This window comes from Candida metapsilosis (genome assembly GCF_017655625.1).
Source record: "Candida metapsilosis strain BP57 chromosome Unknown scaffold6, whole genome shotgun sequence".
In the NCBI taxonomy this organism is placed as follows: domain Eukaryota; kingdom Fungi; phylum Ascomycota; class Pichiomycetes; order Serinales; family Debaryomycetaceae; genus Lodderomyces; species Lodderomyces metapsilosis.
This window is the reverse complement of record NW_027138164.1, coordinates 416,287-431,178: the sequence shown is the minus strand read 5'-3', so window position 1 is coordinate 431,178 and position 14,892 is coordinate 416,287. Positions and strand designations below refer to the sequence as shown.

At 38.5% G+C, this 14,892-nt stretch overlaps 7 protein-coding genes across 7 annotated transcripts; 5 read left to right on the top strand and 2 right to left on the bottom strand. All coding sequences in view use genetic code 12, as the record gives it.

Moving 5' to 3' along the window:
- Window positions 1–14: 14 nt before the first annotated feature.
- Window positions 15–926, top strand: PRE10 (proteasome core particle subunit alpha 7; the record flags this gene model as incomplete). The annotated part of the gene is made up of 3 exons (XM_067693446.1): window positions 15–17; window positions 85–133; window positions 196–926. 3 exons carry the CDS (start codon window positions 15–17, stop codon window positions 924–926), a joined length of 783 nt encoding a protein of 260 aa, XP_067547167.1.
- Window positions 927–1,169: 243 nt separating this feature from the next.
- Window positions 1,170–3,533, top strand: I9W82_004379 (uncharacterized protein; the record flags this gene model as incomplete). Its single annotated transcript, XM_067693444.1, has 1 exon — window positions 1,170–3,533. One exon carries the CDS (start codon window positions 1,170–1,172, stop codon window positions 3,531–3,533), a length of 2,364 nt encoding a protein of 787 aa, XP_067547166.1.
- A 1,501-nt stretch (window positions 3,534–5,034) lies between these two features.
- On the bottom strand, window positions 5,035–7,398 carry I9W82_004378 (uncharacterized protein; the record flags this gene model as incomplete). The annotated part of the gene is made up of 1 exon (XM_067693443.1): window positions 5,035–7,398. The coding sequence occupies one exon, from the start codon at window positions 7,396–7,398 to the stop codon at window positions 5,035–5,037; it is 2,364 nt and encodes a 787-aa protein (XP_067547165.1).
- Window positions 7,399–9,008: 1,610 nt separating this feature from the next.
- Window positions 9,009–9,359, top strand: I9W82_004377 (uncharacterized protein; the record flags this gene model as incomplete). Its single annotated transcript, XM_067693442.1, has 1 exon — window positions 9,009–9,359. One exon carries the CDS (start codon window positions 9,009–9,011, stop codon window positions 9,357–9,359), a length of 351 nt encoding a protein of 116 aa, XP_067547164.1.
- A 394-nt stretch (window positions 9,360–9,753) lies between these two features.
- PRT1 (translation initiation factor eIF3 subunit b) lies at window positions 9,754–11,886 on the top strand (the record flags this gene model as incomplete). The annotated part of the gene is made up of 1 exon (XM_067693441.1): window positions 9,754–11,886. One exon carries the CDS (start codon window positions 9,754–9,756, stop codon window positions 11,884–11,886), a length of 2,133 nt encoding a protein of 710 aa, XP_067547163.1.
- Window positions 11,887–12,007: 121 nt separating this feature from the next.
- On the bottom strand, window positions 12,008–12,340 carry I9W82_004375 (uncharacterized protein; the record flags this gene model as incomplete). Its single annotated transcript, XM_067693440.1, has 1 exon — window positions 12,008–12,340. One exon carries the CDS (start codon window positions 12,338–12,340, stop codon window positions 12,008–12,010), a length of 333 nt encoding a protein of 110 aa, XP_067547162.1.
- A 465-nt stretch (window positions 12,341–12,805) lies between these two features.
- On the top strand, window positions 12,806–14,857 carry CRN1 (Crn1p; the record flags this gene model as incomplete). The annotated part of the gene is made up of 2 exons (XM_067693439.1): window positions 12,806–12,810; window positions 12,874–14,857. The coding sequence occupies 2 exons, from the start codon at window positions 12,806–12,808 to the stop codon at window positions 14,855–14,857; spliced, it is 1,989 nt and encodes a 662-aa protein (XP_067547161.1).
- Window positions 14,858–14,892: the final 35 nt, after the last annotated feature.

Genomic DNA, 14,892 nt, shown 5'->3' with positions numbered 1-14,892 from the left:
AAGTATAATACACAATGGTACGTTTGTCAATGAGATAGCTCTACAGATTCAAAGCAAAGTTACTAACTAGTCACTCAAATCTAGACGTCAATTGGTACTGGATATGATTTATCAAACAGTGTCTTCTCCCCAGGTATGTTCTCATCCTACTATTATTACTCGACATAAGCTTTACTAACTAATTGTTGTCTCTAGATGGAAGAAATTTCCAAGTGGAATACGCAATGAAGGCAGTGGAGAATGGAGGTACTTCAATTGGTATCAAATGCAAAGATGGCGTGGTGTTAGCTGTTGAAAAAATTGTCAATTCAAAATTATTAGTGCCGGGAAAGAATAAAAGAATTCAAACAGTTGACCGTCATATTGGAGTAGTATACTCGGGATTACTTCCAGATGGACGTCATTTTGTCAATAGATCTCGAGATGAAGCCCAATCATTCAAGTCAATATTTAAAATCCCCATGCCAGTTCCAAATCTAATGGATAGAATGGGTATATATGTACAAAACTACACCTGTTACAACTCAGTTAGACCTTTTGGTGTGGTTTCGATAGTTGGAGGAGTTGATGATGATGGTGCTGCACATTTGTACATGATTGAACCAAGTGGTACCTATTGGGGTTATAGTGGAGCAGCTACTGGTAAAGGACGTCAAATTGCCAAATCAGAGTTGGAGAAGTTGAATTTTGAAGAATTGACTTGTAAGGAGGCGATTAAAATTGCAGCAAAGATTATTCATTTGGCTCATGAAGATAATAAGGATAAGGATTATGAATTGGAGATTTCTTGGGTGAGTAAAGAACATACTGGTGGTAAACACCAATTTGTGCTGGAAGATATCTTGGCGGATGTAAGGAAACAAGCTGAAGAAGAAGATGATGAAGAGGAAGACGAAGAGGATGAGGATGAAGAAATGCAAACATAATTAGTTCGGTGCTAACAATAGAATATAAAACACATGAAGTACTTGTGAAACTTGGACTATACTCCTTTGTAGATGTGTGTCTTTCTTTAACATACTTTATTGGTCTTTATAATTTTACATGTATTACAAGTACACACGTATAAAGAGAAGAAGAAAAAATGTAAACAAAACAAACACGATACAAATCTATAACAGTGACAGCAGGTACTCACAGGACACCACCACCAAAAAAGATACAAAAACATGAATAATAGCCTAACTCCAGATGCACTAGTAGAAGAGTCAGTAGTATCACAGCATAAAGAATTAATGAGTCCGCATCCTACCTCAAACAATTCCGAGCTTGAACTACAGCTGACCTCAAGTACTCAATCTGAGGAGCACTCACCGCGATCTCATGATATGTCCAGCCCATTCATAGAACATCCACAATCTCCACTTCAGGAAAAGATGGGATCTCCTAAATCCAGAACAACCAACAACAAAAATACAATCAACTTTGGCTCCTCGAGACAAGAGAAGCAGAATGGGAGAAATCACTACGGCAATGAATTCGGAAGCTCCTCCCCAGTCAAGGACGAGTCCTTTGTTGACAATTCGATTGATGAGAGTCATCTACGTCATCATACTCCATTAAAAATGATCAATAATAATGTGTCCCCGTGGAGACAATTCCGACCTCCAAGCTATACTAATGTGTTGCAAAATTCGTCTAAGATTTTCAACAATAAGCCAGATTTAAAGTACTCCACGACTGATTCAAAGCCTGCTGCATCTGAAATGAGTACACAGTCTGAAATAAAAAAGCTCAACGACGAAGTCTACCACTACCAAGTTAAGATCAAAACGATGTCAGACTTTTTGCGAAATCTCGTCGAAAAGGGAAGCTTTGATACCAGTGAGATCCAGCTGATAATAGCACACGTGGATGCCAAGTCCGATCAGCAACAACCACCACAACCACCACAACCACCACAGCTGCTGCTGCTGCTGCTGATGCTGGAGCTACTAAAACGAAACGAAGAACTCGAAGCTGACTGGAAAGAGTCACTTGAGATTATTAATGAATTGAATGCAAATATTGAAACGTATCAACGATGTATGGATAAGCAATCAGCCGAGTTGGACTACTTGCTGAATGTTCTTTTCAAATGCCACAAGTCAATTAAAGAATTTGCTGATTATTTGAACAAGGACGAGAAATTAGCTGCTTGGAGTATTGCCCTTGAACAACTGCTAGATAAATCGCTCGAAGACCAAGCAGAACTGCTCATTCGTATAGCTAAAGAAATCATTAACGCAGCATTCAATAAAGCTACACCAGTGTCAAAGAAAATAAATTCACCATTAACTCCACCCGAGAGCACTTACGGGCTAGATAATACCACGAATTTAGTCAATGAAATAGAAGAGTTGAGAAAGGAAAAGAGGATGATTTCCGAGCGACACGCGTCAGCCATTGAGCAGTTAAAGGACAGAAGCCAGGAGATTCAAGAGTTACAGAAAAAAGTAGAAGCTGAACGTGAATTGAATATGAAATTAAAGGAGTCATTGGACTCTAGCAACAAAGGAAATGCTCAAGAAGTAATGCACTTACAGGCTAGGATTGATAAACTTGAAAGGGATTCAAGGGATATGGAATCACACTCTGCGCAGGCAACGGCTGGTGGCAACAATGAGATGGTACCTATTGCTCAATACGATAGTTTAGTCACACAGCATCATGATCTTCAAAATGCATACGCATCATTGCTTGAAGAATTGAACCAACTCCGAGAATCTTCTATTCATCATCCTCAAGCAGAGATGGAGAAAGCTGAACGTCATAGCACAAATCTGGAAAGCACATACCTCAGTGATCGAACCAACAATGAGATGGCACTCAGAACCGAACTCAATCGTGCTATGAAGCAGCAAGAACTGCGCGAAGCGGAGCATGCGCAAATGTCGTATATGACCTCCACATTAAAGAAGGAAAACGAGGAACTACAGTCAAAGTTGAAAAAATTGACTGATTTTGTAACTTACTCCAATAACAATGAAAAGGAACAAGTGGTGAAGAAACTATCAGTAATCGAATTCCAATTTAAAGATTTGCTCAAATTCGACTTGGGTGAATTTCAGAAATTGATTCAATCATTTAACAAAATAGCCGAAGATGAATCATTACTCAATCCTATAAGGAGATATGAAAGGATCAAGAAAACTCTCGTGGCTGATCTCGACGAGAGCAGTATACGAACATTGAGAGAAAACCACAAGTCTGTATTTGAATATTTTGTTCGTGCAACTGATATCTTGATAAACAACTATGTGAGATTATTGCTAGCAGAAGAGGAGACACATTCTACAGAAGCATGGAGAAAGCAAGTTTCAAAACTCAAGGAGCAAAATGATCATTTGGAGAATGCGTTGAAGGCATTACAAAGGGAGAAACTTCTGACAGCTTCCTCATCACTGGAACCAGGATCACCAAACTCCCAGTTGCGACTTAATGATATCAGACAAAAATGGAAAGCAGAGAGGGAGAGGCGCATCATGGAGGACAAGGAGGCCAAAAAGCGGTATAATGAATTGAGAAATGAACTTGCGAGGTCTAGATCGTAATGGGGAAGAAAGAGAGTCTACTTATTAGAGATGCTAGTGCTTACTTCGTTGGAAATGCTTTTACCTATGTATTATTTTACCCCTATATGAAAGCTATTTAACTAAAGAAAGCGATTGACGTATACCGTATACATTAATACATACCTGCCTCGTTCCTCTATATTGCTTTAACAATGATCCATACTCATTCTTCTGTATTCAATCAATCTCAAAAGATCGATCAGGATCACGTTCTGTTCATCATGTTTTCGTCAGTTCGTGCAGTTTATGGCTCAAATTTATATTGCAAAGATCTTTCACTTCTCATTGTGAAGATTTGTTGTCGGCTAATCGAAATAGGATTTTCGCTTCAAGGACAAATTGAATTATTCTTATAAGCATACACCTGATATTGAGACTACGATGTAGAACTCATTGATGGTATTGAATTCTAGCGCAACCTGTTATCTCAGGAGACCGAAATTTTGCCTAAAGACATTTCTGGAGATCAATGTTGCATTTTCAACACGATAAGTCCGTGTCTTGTCAAACGCACCCACTACCAACTCCAAGAGAGAGTTACAATGTAGAAGAGATCCTCTGAAAAGAGAGATCTACAAAAACATCAGTTATAAATAAAATACAAAAGTACAAAGTAGCAAGAATTGAAATATTGACACCAGTGGACACCAAACCACTAACTGTCTTTCCAATAATAACTGATGCTTGAAAGTAGACACCAGTGGACACCAAACCACTAACTGTCTTTCCAATAATAACTGTAGCTTGAAAGTAAACACTAGTGGGCACCAAACCACTAACTATCTCTACAATAATAGCTGATGCTTGAAAGTAGACACCAACTACTTCAGGCCCTTGTAGCAACAACAATATCGTAGCTTTTCTTTATGAGCAAGCCAGCACTATATAATTTTTTCTTGATAGCAATGGCAGAGTCAAATGCGCCGTCAGATTCAAATAAACCACATTGGGGACCAACAGTCGAGTCCGACAAGTGTGAACATCGATACCCTTTAAATTACCAGACTCGATAACTGTGTCTGGAAGATTATGGTTTTTAAATACATCTTCCTCTTCATTCCTGATTCAAAGGTTAGGCTTCATACGAGCATCAGCTGGTAAGTTTCAAGGGTCAAAAGGTACTAATCCTTATCTAAATGCCCCCCTCAGCCGAGAAAATCATCGGCACTGCAACTAGTGCAACACCCTAGCAATGATCGCCTCAGACGGGGCCACCAGATATCTCAATTCCCTTTATTACCTATCCCCTCCCAACATCTTCTCCCTCGTTCGTGCCAAGTCTTTAACAGGGACACTAGAATTTTGTCTTTATTCCATTCGGGAATCTCTGTTCACTCACCCGTTTGTCTTCATCTCAGTCGGATCCAAGTGGCTTACGTCCTCTTCGTGGCAGCACCCTCTTCTACTGCATCCCCAGCTTCACCTTTTCAAACGCATGAAGTGGGGAGTATATAAATAGTTATGTGCTGGCCCGAGTATTTTATACTTGTTGTAGCAAATCATCTCCATGGTGACCTTCAGGTCCTACCATGAATGGTTGAGCGACTTCACCCTGGACAAAAACTTTGTGTCCATTTGAGGGTAAACGATGCGGAGTAAACTCAACCAGATCTTTGGATTTGCTTTCAACATCACCATTTGACACTTCTTCTTCTTCTTCTTCTTCTTCTTCTTCTGTGTCATAGTCAACAAGTGGTTTCAAACACTCCGGTAGATCGTCGTAATAAATGACCGACAATGTAATAAGCTCATGCAAAATCAGCTTCAACTCGATATTGTAATCAGTTTGTTTACCAACAGCAGGCTGGGAATCTTCTTCATCCACAGCACTTTTATGTTCATTCGAAGGTAAACGGGAGGGATCAATCAGATCTTTCATGTTGTCGTTATTTGGAACCACTTCTCCAGCAGTTGGACCAGCTTCGATCCTTGTATCTGCTTCATCTGTAGCTTCATCACCATATATTAAGGTGACTCTCCTGTGGTAATGCTCACCCATAAATTCAGTGTGAGCAGACAACAATTCCTCCTTCATCTTTGCAACATCATGAGATAGCTCGATCATTAAGTTTAAGTCGTTGCTTCTCTTTTCATTGGACGTTAAATCAAGCTGGGCAGCACCGTCAGTAACTTTGGTGGCAACATCATCATAAATCCCAGCTGCAATAGCTGCCTCTAATATATCATTCTCCAATTTTGCTAAGCATCGGAGAATATCGGCATGTTCCAACAAAAATTCCTTGTATTCGATATCAAGTAGCATTAAAAGGTGTTCCTTCTTTTCTGGAATTTCACGTGTTCCAACAGCATTGTGGAGCTCTAATGCATGCGCCTCGGATTGGTCAGTGGACAACAGCGCACTTGCTTCAATTTCTTCGGCAATTTTGGGGCTGTTAATTTCCAAGCCATCGTCAATAGCATTCAACTCATATTCGCTATGAGTAGGCACTTCCCCCTTCAATAAGCTCTCAACGCTACTGCGAGCTTGTGCAAATGCAATTTTATTGCCTTTGACTTTAATAACGGGGGTGGCCACTTGTTCTTCAATCACTGAGGCATCAGGACCGATAACAGAACAATTGGATCCAGCTTCTAAATATGTCAAGACAGCTGATTGTTTCTTGTTAGCTCTTGGGATTTTGATTGTATCTCCCTTGAATCTAATAACCTTCGTAGATTTTACAAAAGGTTTTGCTCCAACAACGTAACTGTTGGATCCAGCTTCTAAACACGTCAAGACCGCTGGTTGTTTTTTGTAAACTCTTGGGATTTTGACTGTATCTCCCTTGAGTCTAATAACCCTGGTAGCTTGTTCAAAGGGTTTAGCACCAACAACATTACTGTTGGATCCAGCTTCTAACCTCTTCAAGACCGCTGGCTGTTTCTCAACGCATGTTTTTTTGGACACTGATAGGTTTTCAGTAATCAAATTTTCATCAAAAGCAGCTGTAGTATTAGGCTTCACTTTAGGTTGAGTGGTGGTTGGTTTAAAATTTTCAACTGACTTTCCATTTCTTATGGATAAGTCTTTCTTGGGTTGAAGTCCCAACTTCTCCGCATCTTTATTTTCAGCGGGTTTTTTGGAGCTGAATGAGGTATTCTGAACAATTTCACACTTCCACTTCTTGGTCAATTCATTTTGATACTGCTCTTCTAATTTATTTTGAAAACGTGTGTTGTTTGCAATGTGGCTAAAAGATGTTTTTGAGACGAGATTGCACCATTTTGTGCTCAACTCTCTCTTTAATTGACTTGAGACTCTATCGCAGTTATCATTTGCTTTAGATCTCAAAGGTGAGTTTTTGTTCTTCTCACCAGCAACAACTTTGTTCTTTAATCTGTCACGTGATGACACAAACACTTTTTCCTCCTCACAATAACCAAAAGTGTTGCCAAATCTTGTTGATGTCGTAGCGGTATCAACTTTCATCCTCTTTGCAACATCATTCATATTAGTTCTCAAGGATACAACCTGTCTTCCATGCTTCTTCTTACTCTCTGACACAAACAAACGTGAATTGGTGTTTTTTGGTTGTCTGTTTTTTTTGGTTGTCAAATCAAAATTATTACCATAGATGAATTCAATGGAAGCTTTGTTGGTGTGAATAGCAGCTTCCGATTGGTAATAAGGGGCGGTAGTGAATGAAACAACTGAACTGGTGTCATTCAATTGCTTGTTTGATGGGTAAAACAGGGGAACATAAGCGGGTAACACAATGGATTTCGAATGCATGCGGTTTGAAGCTTTTGCTTCAGTATCAACCATTTTCGATGGATTGATGTTCAAACCGGTGGTGGACTTACGCAGGCCTTCTAACTTATTGGCGGCGTAAATTGATGGCATTCTACTGAAGGAAGAAAGAAAGAAGAAAGAGGTAAAGTAAAAGTGTTGCAAAGTTTATTTTGGTGGCTTTATATAGTGGTGAAAATTAAGTAAGCACTGTTAGTAAAATTATGAATTACAAGCTTGTATACAATGTAGAGCATTATAAAACTTTGATTAGATCTATAGTCATGACAAGAGGGTGTATAGATGAGAAGATGTGTGTTGATAGAGATTCAAGAGCAGATGTATCTATAAACTAGTTTTATAACACTACACAATTTGCCAATAAATATCACTCCTGTTCCACTCAAAAGGGCCCCAAAGTTGAAATTGGGAGTCAAGAGTAAATATATTACCATTACAGATGTCCTTTTATGTTCTTTTTGATTGATTGACCACATCTGAATTTGATCTTGTTGTTTTGCAACCAAGATATAACCCAACAACAAAAGAAAAGAAAATGAATGCTGTTATTTCAACAAAAAATGCTTTGAGGCGTGTTGGAGTATCTTTTAATGTGATGTTACTATTATCAAGTGTAAGGTAGATAACTTGGTGTACCTAGAAGTTTCTTTCAGTGGGTTGTTGATTGTCTGAATGATATTTTTTTTTTGTTTTTGAATTTTACTTTGGAAATCAAATTTGAATCCAAATTGAACCACAAGTTTCCACTAAAATACATTGTACACAGAGACGATGCTTATCTGCTGCCTCCATATTTGTCTATCGCTGCACTGACCTCACTACTCGATACTCCAATCTTACATTACATTTCACTCCACTTTCCATACTTTTGGCGTCGTTTTCTCCACAATAACTCGAAGTACACACTCAGAGGATATGATTAGCCTATCCTTATACACCAATACACTCGTAGTGCTCTACCTTGTAGTCATACTCATTATTGTGTATTCAATTACTCTCGAAACGAAAAAAAAATTATTCCGCCTTTCTGTTCCAATCTTTTTGCACCTAAACAATAGATGTTCCACCTTGTTGCAACCACAGGACAAAGGACTGGTCTTATCTGACTTGCCAGCATTCACTGCCTCCTTGGCATGCTTCATCAAGCTCGTCTGCACCATCGTTACGCTCTTCCCGGAGTGGTTATGCGCATTTTATGTGTGCATAACAAAACATGGTCGGATTTTCGAGATACACTCAAAAAAAGTGGATTCCAACCTTGGATCCACCGTCAGACACGTTGATAGCTGCATTTTGCGCTCCGTGCACCCCCCAGAAGTCCAAAAATAATTTTTTGGACGTCCTGATGACGGCGAAGCACGGTTCCGAATATATACGTCCGAGGCACGTGCCGCGCTTCACAGTACCGTGAAAAAGTGCATATAAGCTCTTGTGGATTAGTAGGAGACCTACTGATAGGTTGAGGTGCCTACAAAAGCTTTGGTTCTACTCGGAGAGGTAGCTTAATGCTAGAAAGACTGCTTTGAAAGAGGTACAAGTGTGTTACAACACCACTGTTATTGAGAGTGGTAATGTTTTTTTTTTGCAACTTTTCTTTCTGCTCACGAGAGAAGTTGAAGCCACACAATTTTTTCTTCAAACTTTCAGCTACACACCACCTCCACCAGCATATAGACGAGTACACACACACACACGCGCCAGCAATGTCCACTGAATCATCATCAGACGAGTACACAACCAAGGCTAAGAACTTAATTGCAGAACATCCATACTTGATGCTTTCAAAATCATGGTGTCCTGATTGCCATTACGTCTACAATTTATTCCAAAATCTCGGCATTTACGACAAATTGCACATTATTGAATTGGACAAGTTCCAAGATCAACAAGATGCTACTGCTTTAGAAACGGCATTCACTGAGATTGTAGGAAAGAAATGGGTACCTCTGTTGTTTTTCAAGGGGAAATATTGGGGTACTGAGCAAGATTTGAAGAAATTGCGTGAACAGGGGCAATTGGAGTCAGAGTTTAAGAAACTTGGCCTACTTGTATAGTTGGTTGGTGATTTATATAAGACATTAATCTGGATATACACCTTTCGATACTGTCATTCTCCCTAGTTTTTAGCTTTTCCTTGCAAATAAAAAAGTGTCTCTACAGTCTTTCTGTAGGAGGTCCTCAAGTTAATGACTTAAGCTGTTTGTAGATAACCTCTCAGCCACCAGCGAGGAGTGCTTTACACCTTTTTTTTGGTTTTAGTTGTGTGTGTGTGTCTTTCTATCCTCTTTCATTCATTATATATATCTCTCACAAAATCTTTACATCCAAACATCAATACTTTAAACCATCACTCACTTTTGAAAATTTTTTTTCTTCTTTTTTTCACTTTTTCACCAAAAACAATTCATATCTATTTACACAGCACATATACACTGTAGTTATCCCACTATGTCAATAAACGAAGAGGAGTATTTACAGTTGGAGAAAGAAATCAACTTAGACGATATTGATTTCTCAGACTTGGAGGAAAAATACGAAGCTGATGTTGGATTTGACAATTATATTGTTGTTGATGGTGCTCCCATTGCACCAGAATCTAAAGTCCCAGTTTTGACTAAAGTTCTTAGGAAATTGTTTAGTACCGTTGGAGAAATTGTTGAAGGTGATGAGGGCCTTTACATGCCATTAGCAGATGGTAAGTCAAAGGGATACTTGTTTATTCAATACAAGACGCCTCAAGAAGCTGATGCTGCTATTAAGAAATTACATGGTAAGAAATTGGATCAAAATCATAGATTATTGGTTAACAAATTTTCTGATATTGAAAAATTTGGTTCAGTTAGCACTGAGTTTAAAGAACCCGAGGTTGAACCTTTTAAATCACATGGTTATTTACATGATTGGTTACAAGATAAACAAGGAAGAGACCAAGTCGTCACTCATTATGGTGAAACTGTTGGAATTAATTGGAGCAAGAAAGCTAGTGACCCAGAACAGGTTGTCGATCCTAGAAAAGGTTTCACATCCAAATATGCCAAGTTTTCACCAAAGGGTACTTATCTTTTCTCCATTCACCCACAAGGTGTTCAATCATGGGGTGGAGCTGATTTCCATAGTATCAGGAGATTTTTCCACAATCAAGTGAGACTTATAGATTTCTCACCAAATGAAAAATATATGGTTACATTGTCGCCGTTACCAATTTCCTTACCAGATTCAGCTGCTGATAGACAACAATTCCCATTTGGTCCAGAAAGTGAAGGACACAAGTTGGTTATATGGGATATGATTACGGGTGAACCAGTAAGAACTTTTGCCTTGCCTCCTCATCTTGAACACCAAAAGGAAATGCCATGGCCATTGGTTAAATGGTCTTTTGATGACAAATACTGTGCTCGTCAAGGTCCAGATGCTTTGGCTATTTATGAAACTCCAAGCTTCCAATTATTGGAAAAGAAGTTGGTTAAAGTTGATGGTATACAAGATTTCGAATGGGCTCCAGCAGGTGTTAGATTGCATAATAACAAAGGATCACAACTTGAACATGTTTTGTCGTACTGGACCCCAGAAAGTACTAATCAAACTGCAAGAGTTGCAGTGATGCAAATTCCAAGCAGACAAGTTTTGCGTACTGTTAATCTTTTCCAAGTTAGTGATTGTAAGATGCATTGGCAAAGTGAAGGTAAACTTTTGTGTGTTAAAGTTGACAGACACACCAAATCAGGAAAGACTACATTTTCCAACCTTGATTTCTTTAAATTGGGTGAAAAAGATGTTCCAGTTGAAAAGCTTGAATTGAAGGATGTTATTGTCAACTTTGGATGGGAACCAAATAGCGAAAGATTTGTCACCATTAGTCGTTTAGATGATGGTGATCCAAATCCAGCTATTCCAAAGAATAGTATTACATTCTATGCACCAGAGGCTTCTAAAGGTAAATCAGGAAGTTCCAAATACAAGGCATACAAGGTTATTGAAAACAAACATTCAAATACAATTGCTTGGTCACCAAAGGGTAGATATGTTGTTGTTGCCACCATCTCTCGTTCTTCAGGAGAAATTGAGTTTTTCGATGTTTCATTTGAAGATGATACTACTAAAAAGGGAGCTCCAGCAAATGTCAAATTGCTCAAGACTGATCAATATGTTGGAATGACAAACATTGCATGGGATCCATCTGGAAGATTTGTTGTTGCATGGTCTTCTTCATGGTTGCATGCTATTGATAATGGATACAGATTGTATGAGTTTACTGGAAAATTATTGAGAGATGAATCAATTGATCAATTCAAGGAATTCATTTGGAGACCTCGTCCAGAAAGTTTATTGTCAAGTGCTGAGAAGAAGAAGGTTCGTTCCAACTTGCGTGAATACTCTGCACAATTTGAAGAGATTGATGCTATGGAAGCTGATGCTGCTGTCAAGGAGGCCATTTTGGCCAGAAGAAAGGCATTGGAGGACTGGAGAGCCTACAGAGCCAAACATGTCAACAAAAAGGCTCAAACCACTGAAGTTAATGATGAAATTATTGAAGAGATTAAAGAGGAGATTATTGAAGAGAAGGAGGAGATTGTGGAGTAAAGGGTATAGATTGTTTTCTGCATTTTTGTCTATGGGACTCTGTAATAAAAAGTTCACTTTTTGTCTCTGGTTCTATATACATTTTGAATAAATAAATAAAAGGGTAAATGGTTTCCCCAAATCATGCTGATTTAGTCTTTAGTTGAAGTCCATGCCATTTCTTAATTTCATCTTTTAAAAGATCATTAACCAATCGATGCTGTTTAATCATGGGTAAACCTTTAAACTTGGAGCTTTCAACAAGAATTGCAAACATTGACCCACAACCTCCCAGAACATCTTGAACTTGTAAATTGACCGGGTCGAATTCCTTTTGTAGTATGTTGTAAATTTTGCTTTCGTATTCACCCATCTGATGTTGAGATGATGTTGATTGCATTCTTTGCAATATGGAACGTTGAATCGGTAGCCTATTGGAAAGTAAGCTTGTTCTGAGAAGACGAGATGATAACATGTTTAGGGAGTCCTTTTTATAGTGATTTGACTGTTGCTTGCTGCTTGTATATGTTTATCACTTGTTGATTGATTACTAAAAGATGATTTATTAAGAAAAAGAAAAATTTTAGAATAAGAACAATTTGAGTGGTGATCAATAGTTATGCCGACTATAAAACTTTATACTTTATGTGTAAGCCTTCCTTATTCACTACTAATTACAAAGCTGTTTAATAGCTTACTAGTCAGTAGTATGCAAAAGTAATAAACTTACTAGGGATATACCATGACATACTTCCAAGGGTGTCTTTCTTTAGCAAATGAAATATGATAAGATTTAGTCACGTGCAAGTTTCATGTTTGAAAAAATCAACAACAAAACGAAAAAAACAAACTTACCAGTCTCTCCAGTTCCTTTGATTTGACAAAAAGAGTCTATAATATAATTCCCACATAGATTACACAGGTATAACATATATATACTATGAGGTATGTCTACATCTCAATTCCTTCCTTACTTTATAACCTCAATTGACTAACCTTTTATTACAGTGGAAAGTTTGTTAGAGCGTCCAAATATCGCCATGTTTTCGGACAAGGAACCAAAAAGGAATTGTGCTATGAAAATCTCAAGATAACTAAAAATGCATGGGACTCCAATATTATCCAAACCAATGGGAAATATATAGCAGCCAACTGGGATGCATCAGGAGGTGGTGCATTTGCAATTATTCCCGTTAAAGAAGTTGGTAAAGCACCAGATCAAGTTTCCTTATTTAGAGGTCACAAGGGTCCTGTTTTGGATACTGCTTTTAATCCATTTGATTCACAAGAAGTTGCTAGTTGCTCAGATGATGGGAAAATATTGATTTGGAAGATTCCTCAAGACTATTCTTTTCATCACTACCTTAATGAAGCGGAGGAGATTTTAGATATAACTGAACCTGAAAAGGTGTTGCTGGGACATACTAGAAAAGTTGGCTTGATAGAGTATCACCCTTGTGCATCAAACATTTTGGCTTCAAGCTCTTTGGACTATACTGTTAAAATTTGGAACACTGAAACTGGTAAAGATGAAATCACTTTACAACATAAGGATTTGGTGACATCTTTTGCTTTCAACTACAATGGATCTTTGTTAGCTACTAGTTCCAGAGATAAGAAACTTAGAATTTGGGATATAAGATCAGGAAAAGTCATATCTGAAGGGCCAGGACACACTGGAGCCAAGCCTTCAAGAATAAGTTGGCTAGGAAACACGGATAGGATAATCACTACAGGGTTTTCCAAATTATCTGATCGTCAAGTTGGAGTATGGGACATCCAACATATTGAAGATGGCCCAATTGGTGGATTTATGGTTATCGATGCCTCATCGGGTGTTTTGGTTCCATACTTTGACCCTGAAACTTCTATTTTATACCTCGCTGGTAAGGGTGATGGTAACATTCGCTATTATGAATATGACAATGATGAATTGTTTGAATTGTCTCAATACGCTTCTACTGACCCACAAAGAGGATTTGCTGTCGCACCAAAACACTCTGTCAATGTTAAAGAAAATGAGATTGTGAAAGCATACAAGACGGTCTTGGATACTCTGATTGAACCAATCAGCTTTATAGTGCCTAGAAGATCAGAATTGTTTCAACTGGATATTTATCCTGATTGTCCTTCAACAAAACCAGCTCTTAGTGCACAAGAATGGTTGGATGGTAAGGATGTTAATGGACCTGTTTTGATCAATATGGAAGCACTTTACGAAGGAAAGGAACCCGATTTAAAGGACAGTAAACCAGCAACCAAGGTTTCAGAAGCCAAGGAGGCCAAGAATCGAGATTTGGAAAAGAAGAAGGAGGAAGCGATAAAGAGAAAGGAAGAGGAACAAAAGGCAAAGGAAACAACCAGTGATAAAAAATCAGACACAGAATCTCCTGCCGACTCCAAATTAAGTGGAACTCCTGATAAGAATGTGGATGAGTTGTTGCAAAAGTCGAATGAAGTGGGAAGTTTGTTGAATAAAGTGGCTAACCAATCAGATGACGAGAATACAAGTGAAACTGAAGAAGAATCAAAAGATGATGGTTGGGAAGAGGTGAAGAAACCTGAAACAAAATCAGTCTCTCCTTCTGAGAGTAAATTGAAAGAGGAGAAAAAGAGTGAGACCACCCCTTCACCATCAATCAAAGCAAAGGAATCAGAGGTATCAACTCCGAAAGTAGAGCCTGCTTCAGAACCAAAGTCCACTAAAGCTACTGAAAGTGAAACTCCCAAATCAGTAAGTGACAAAGCAGAGAGTGCAAAAGAGTCTCCTGGCACCCCTAAGGAAGCTAAGGAAGAAAAGACTACTGCCGATGACAACAAGTCTGCCAAAACGTCTAGTGCAAGACCCACATTGGCTTCCACTATTGAAAAGTTGTCCAATTTAGTATCGAAATTCGAGTCACAAACAACCAAGTTGGAACAAGCCAATTTAGACAAGGACGAAAGATTGAAAGCTTTAGAGGAAAAGATTGAAACTTTACTCAAGAAATGATAACTGAGGGTATATATATATGTATTTAGATAAAA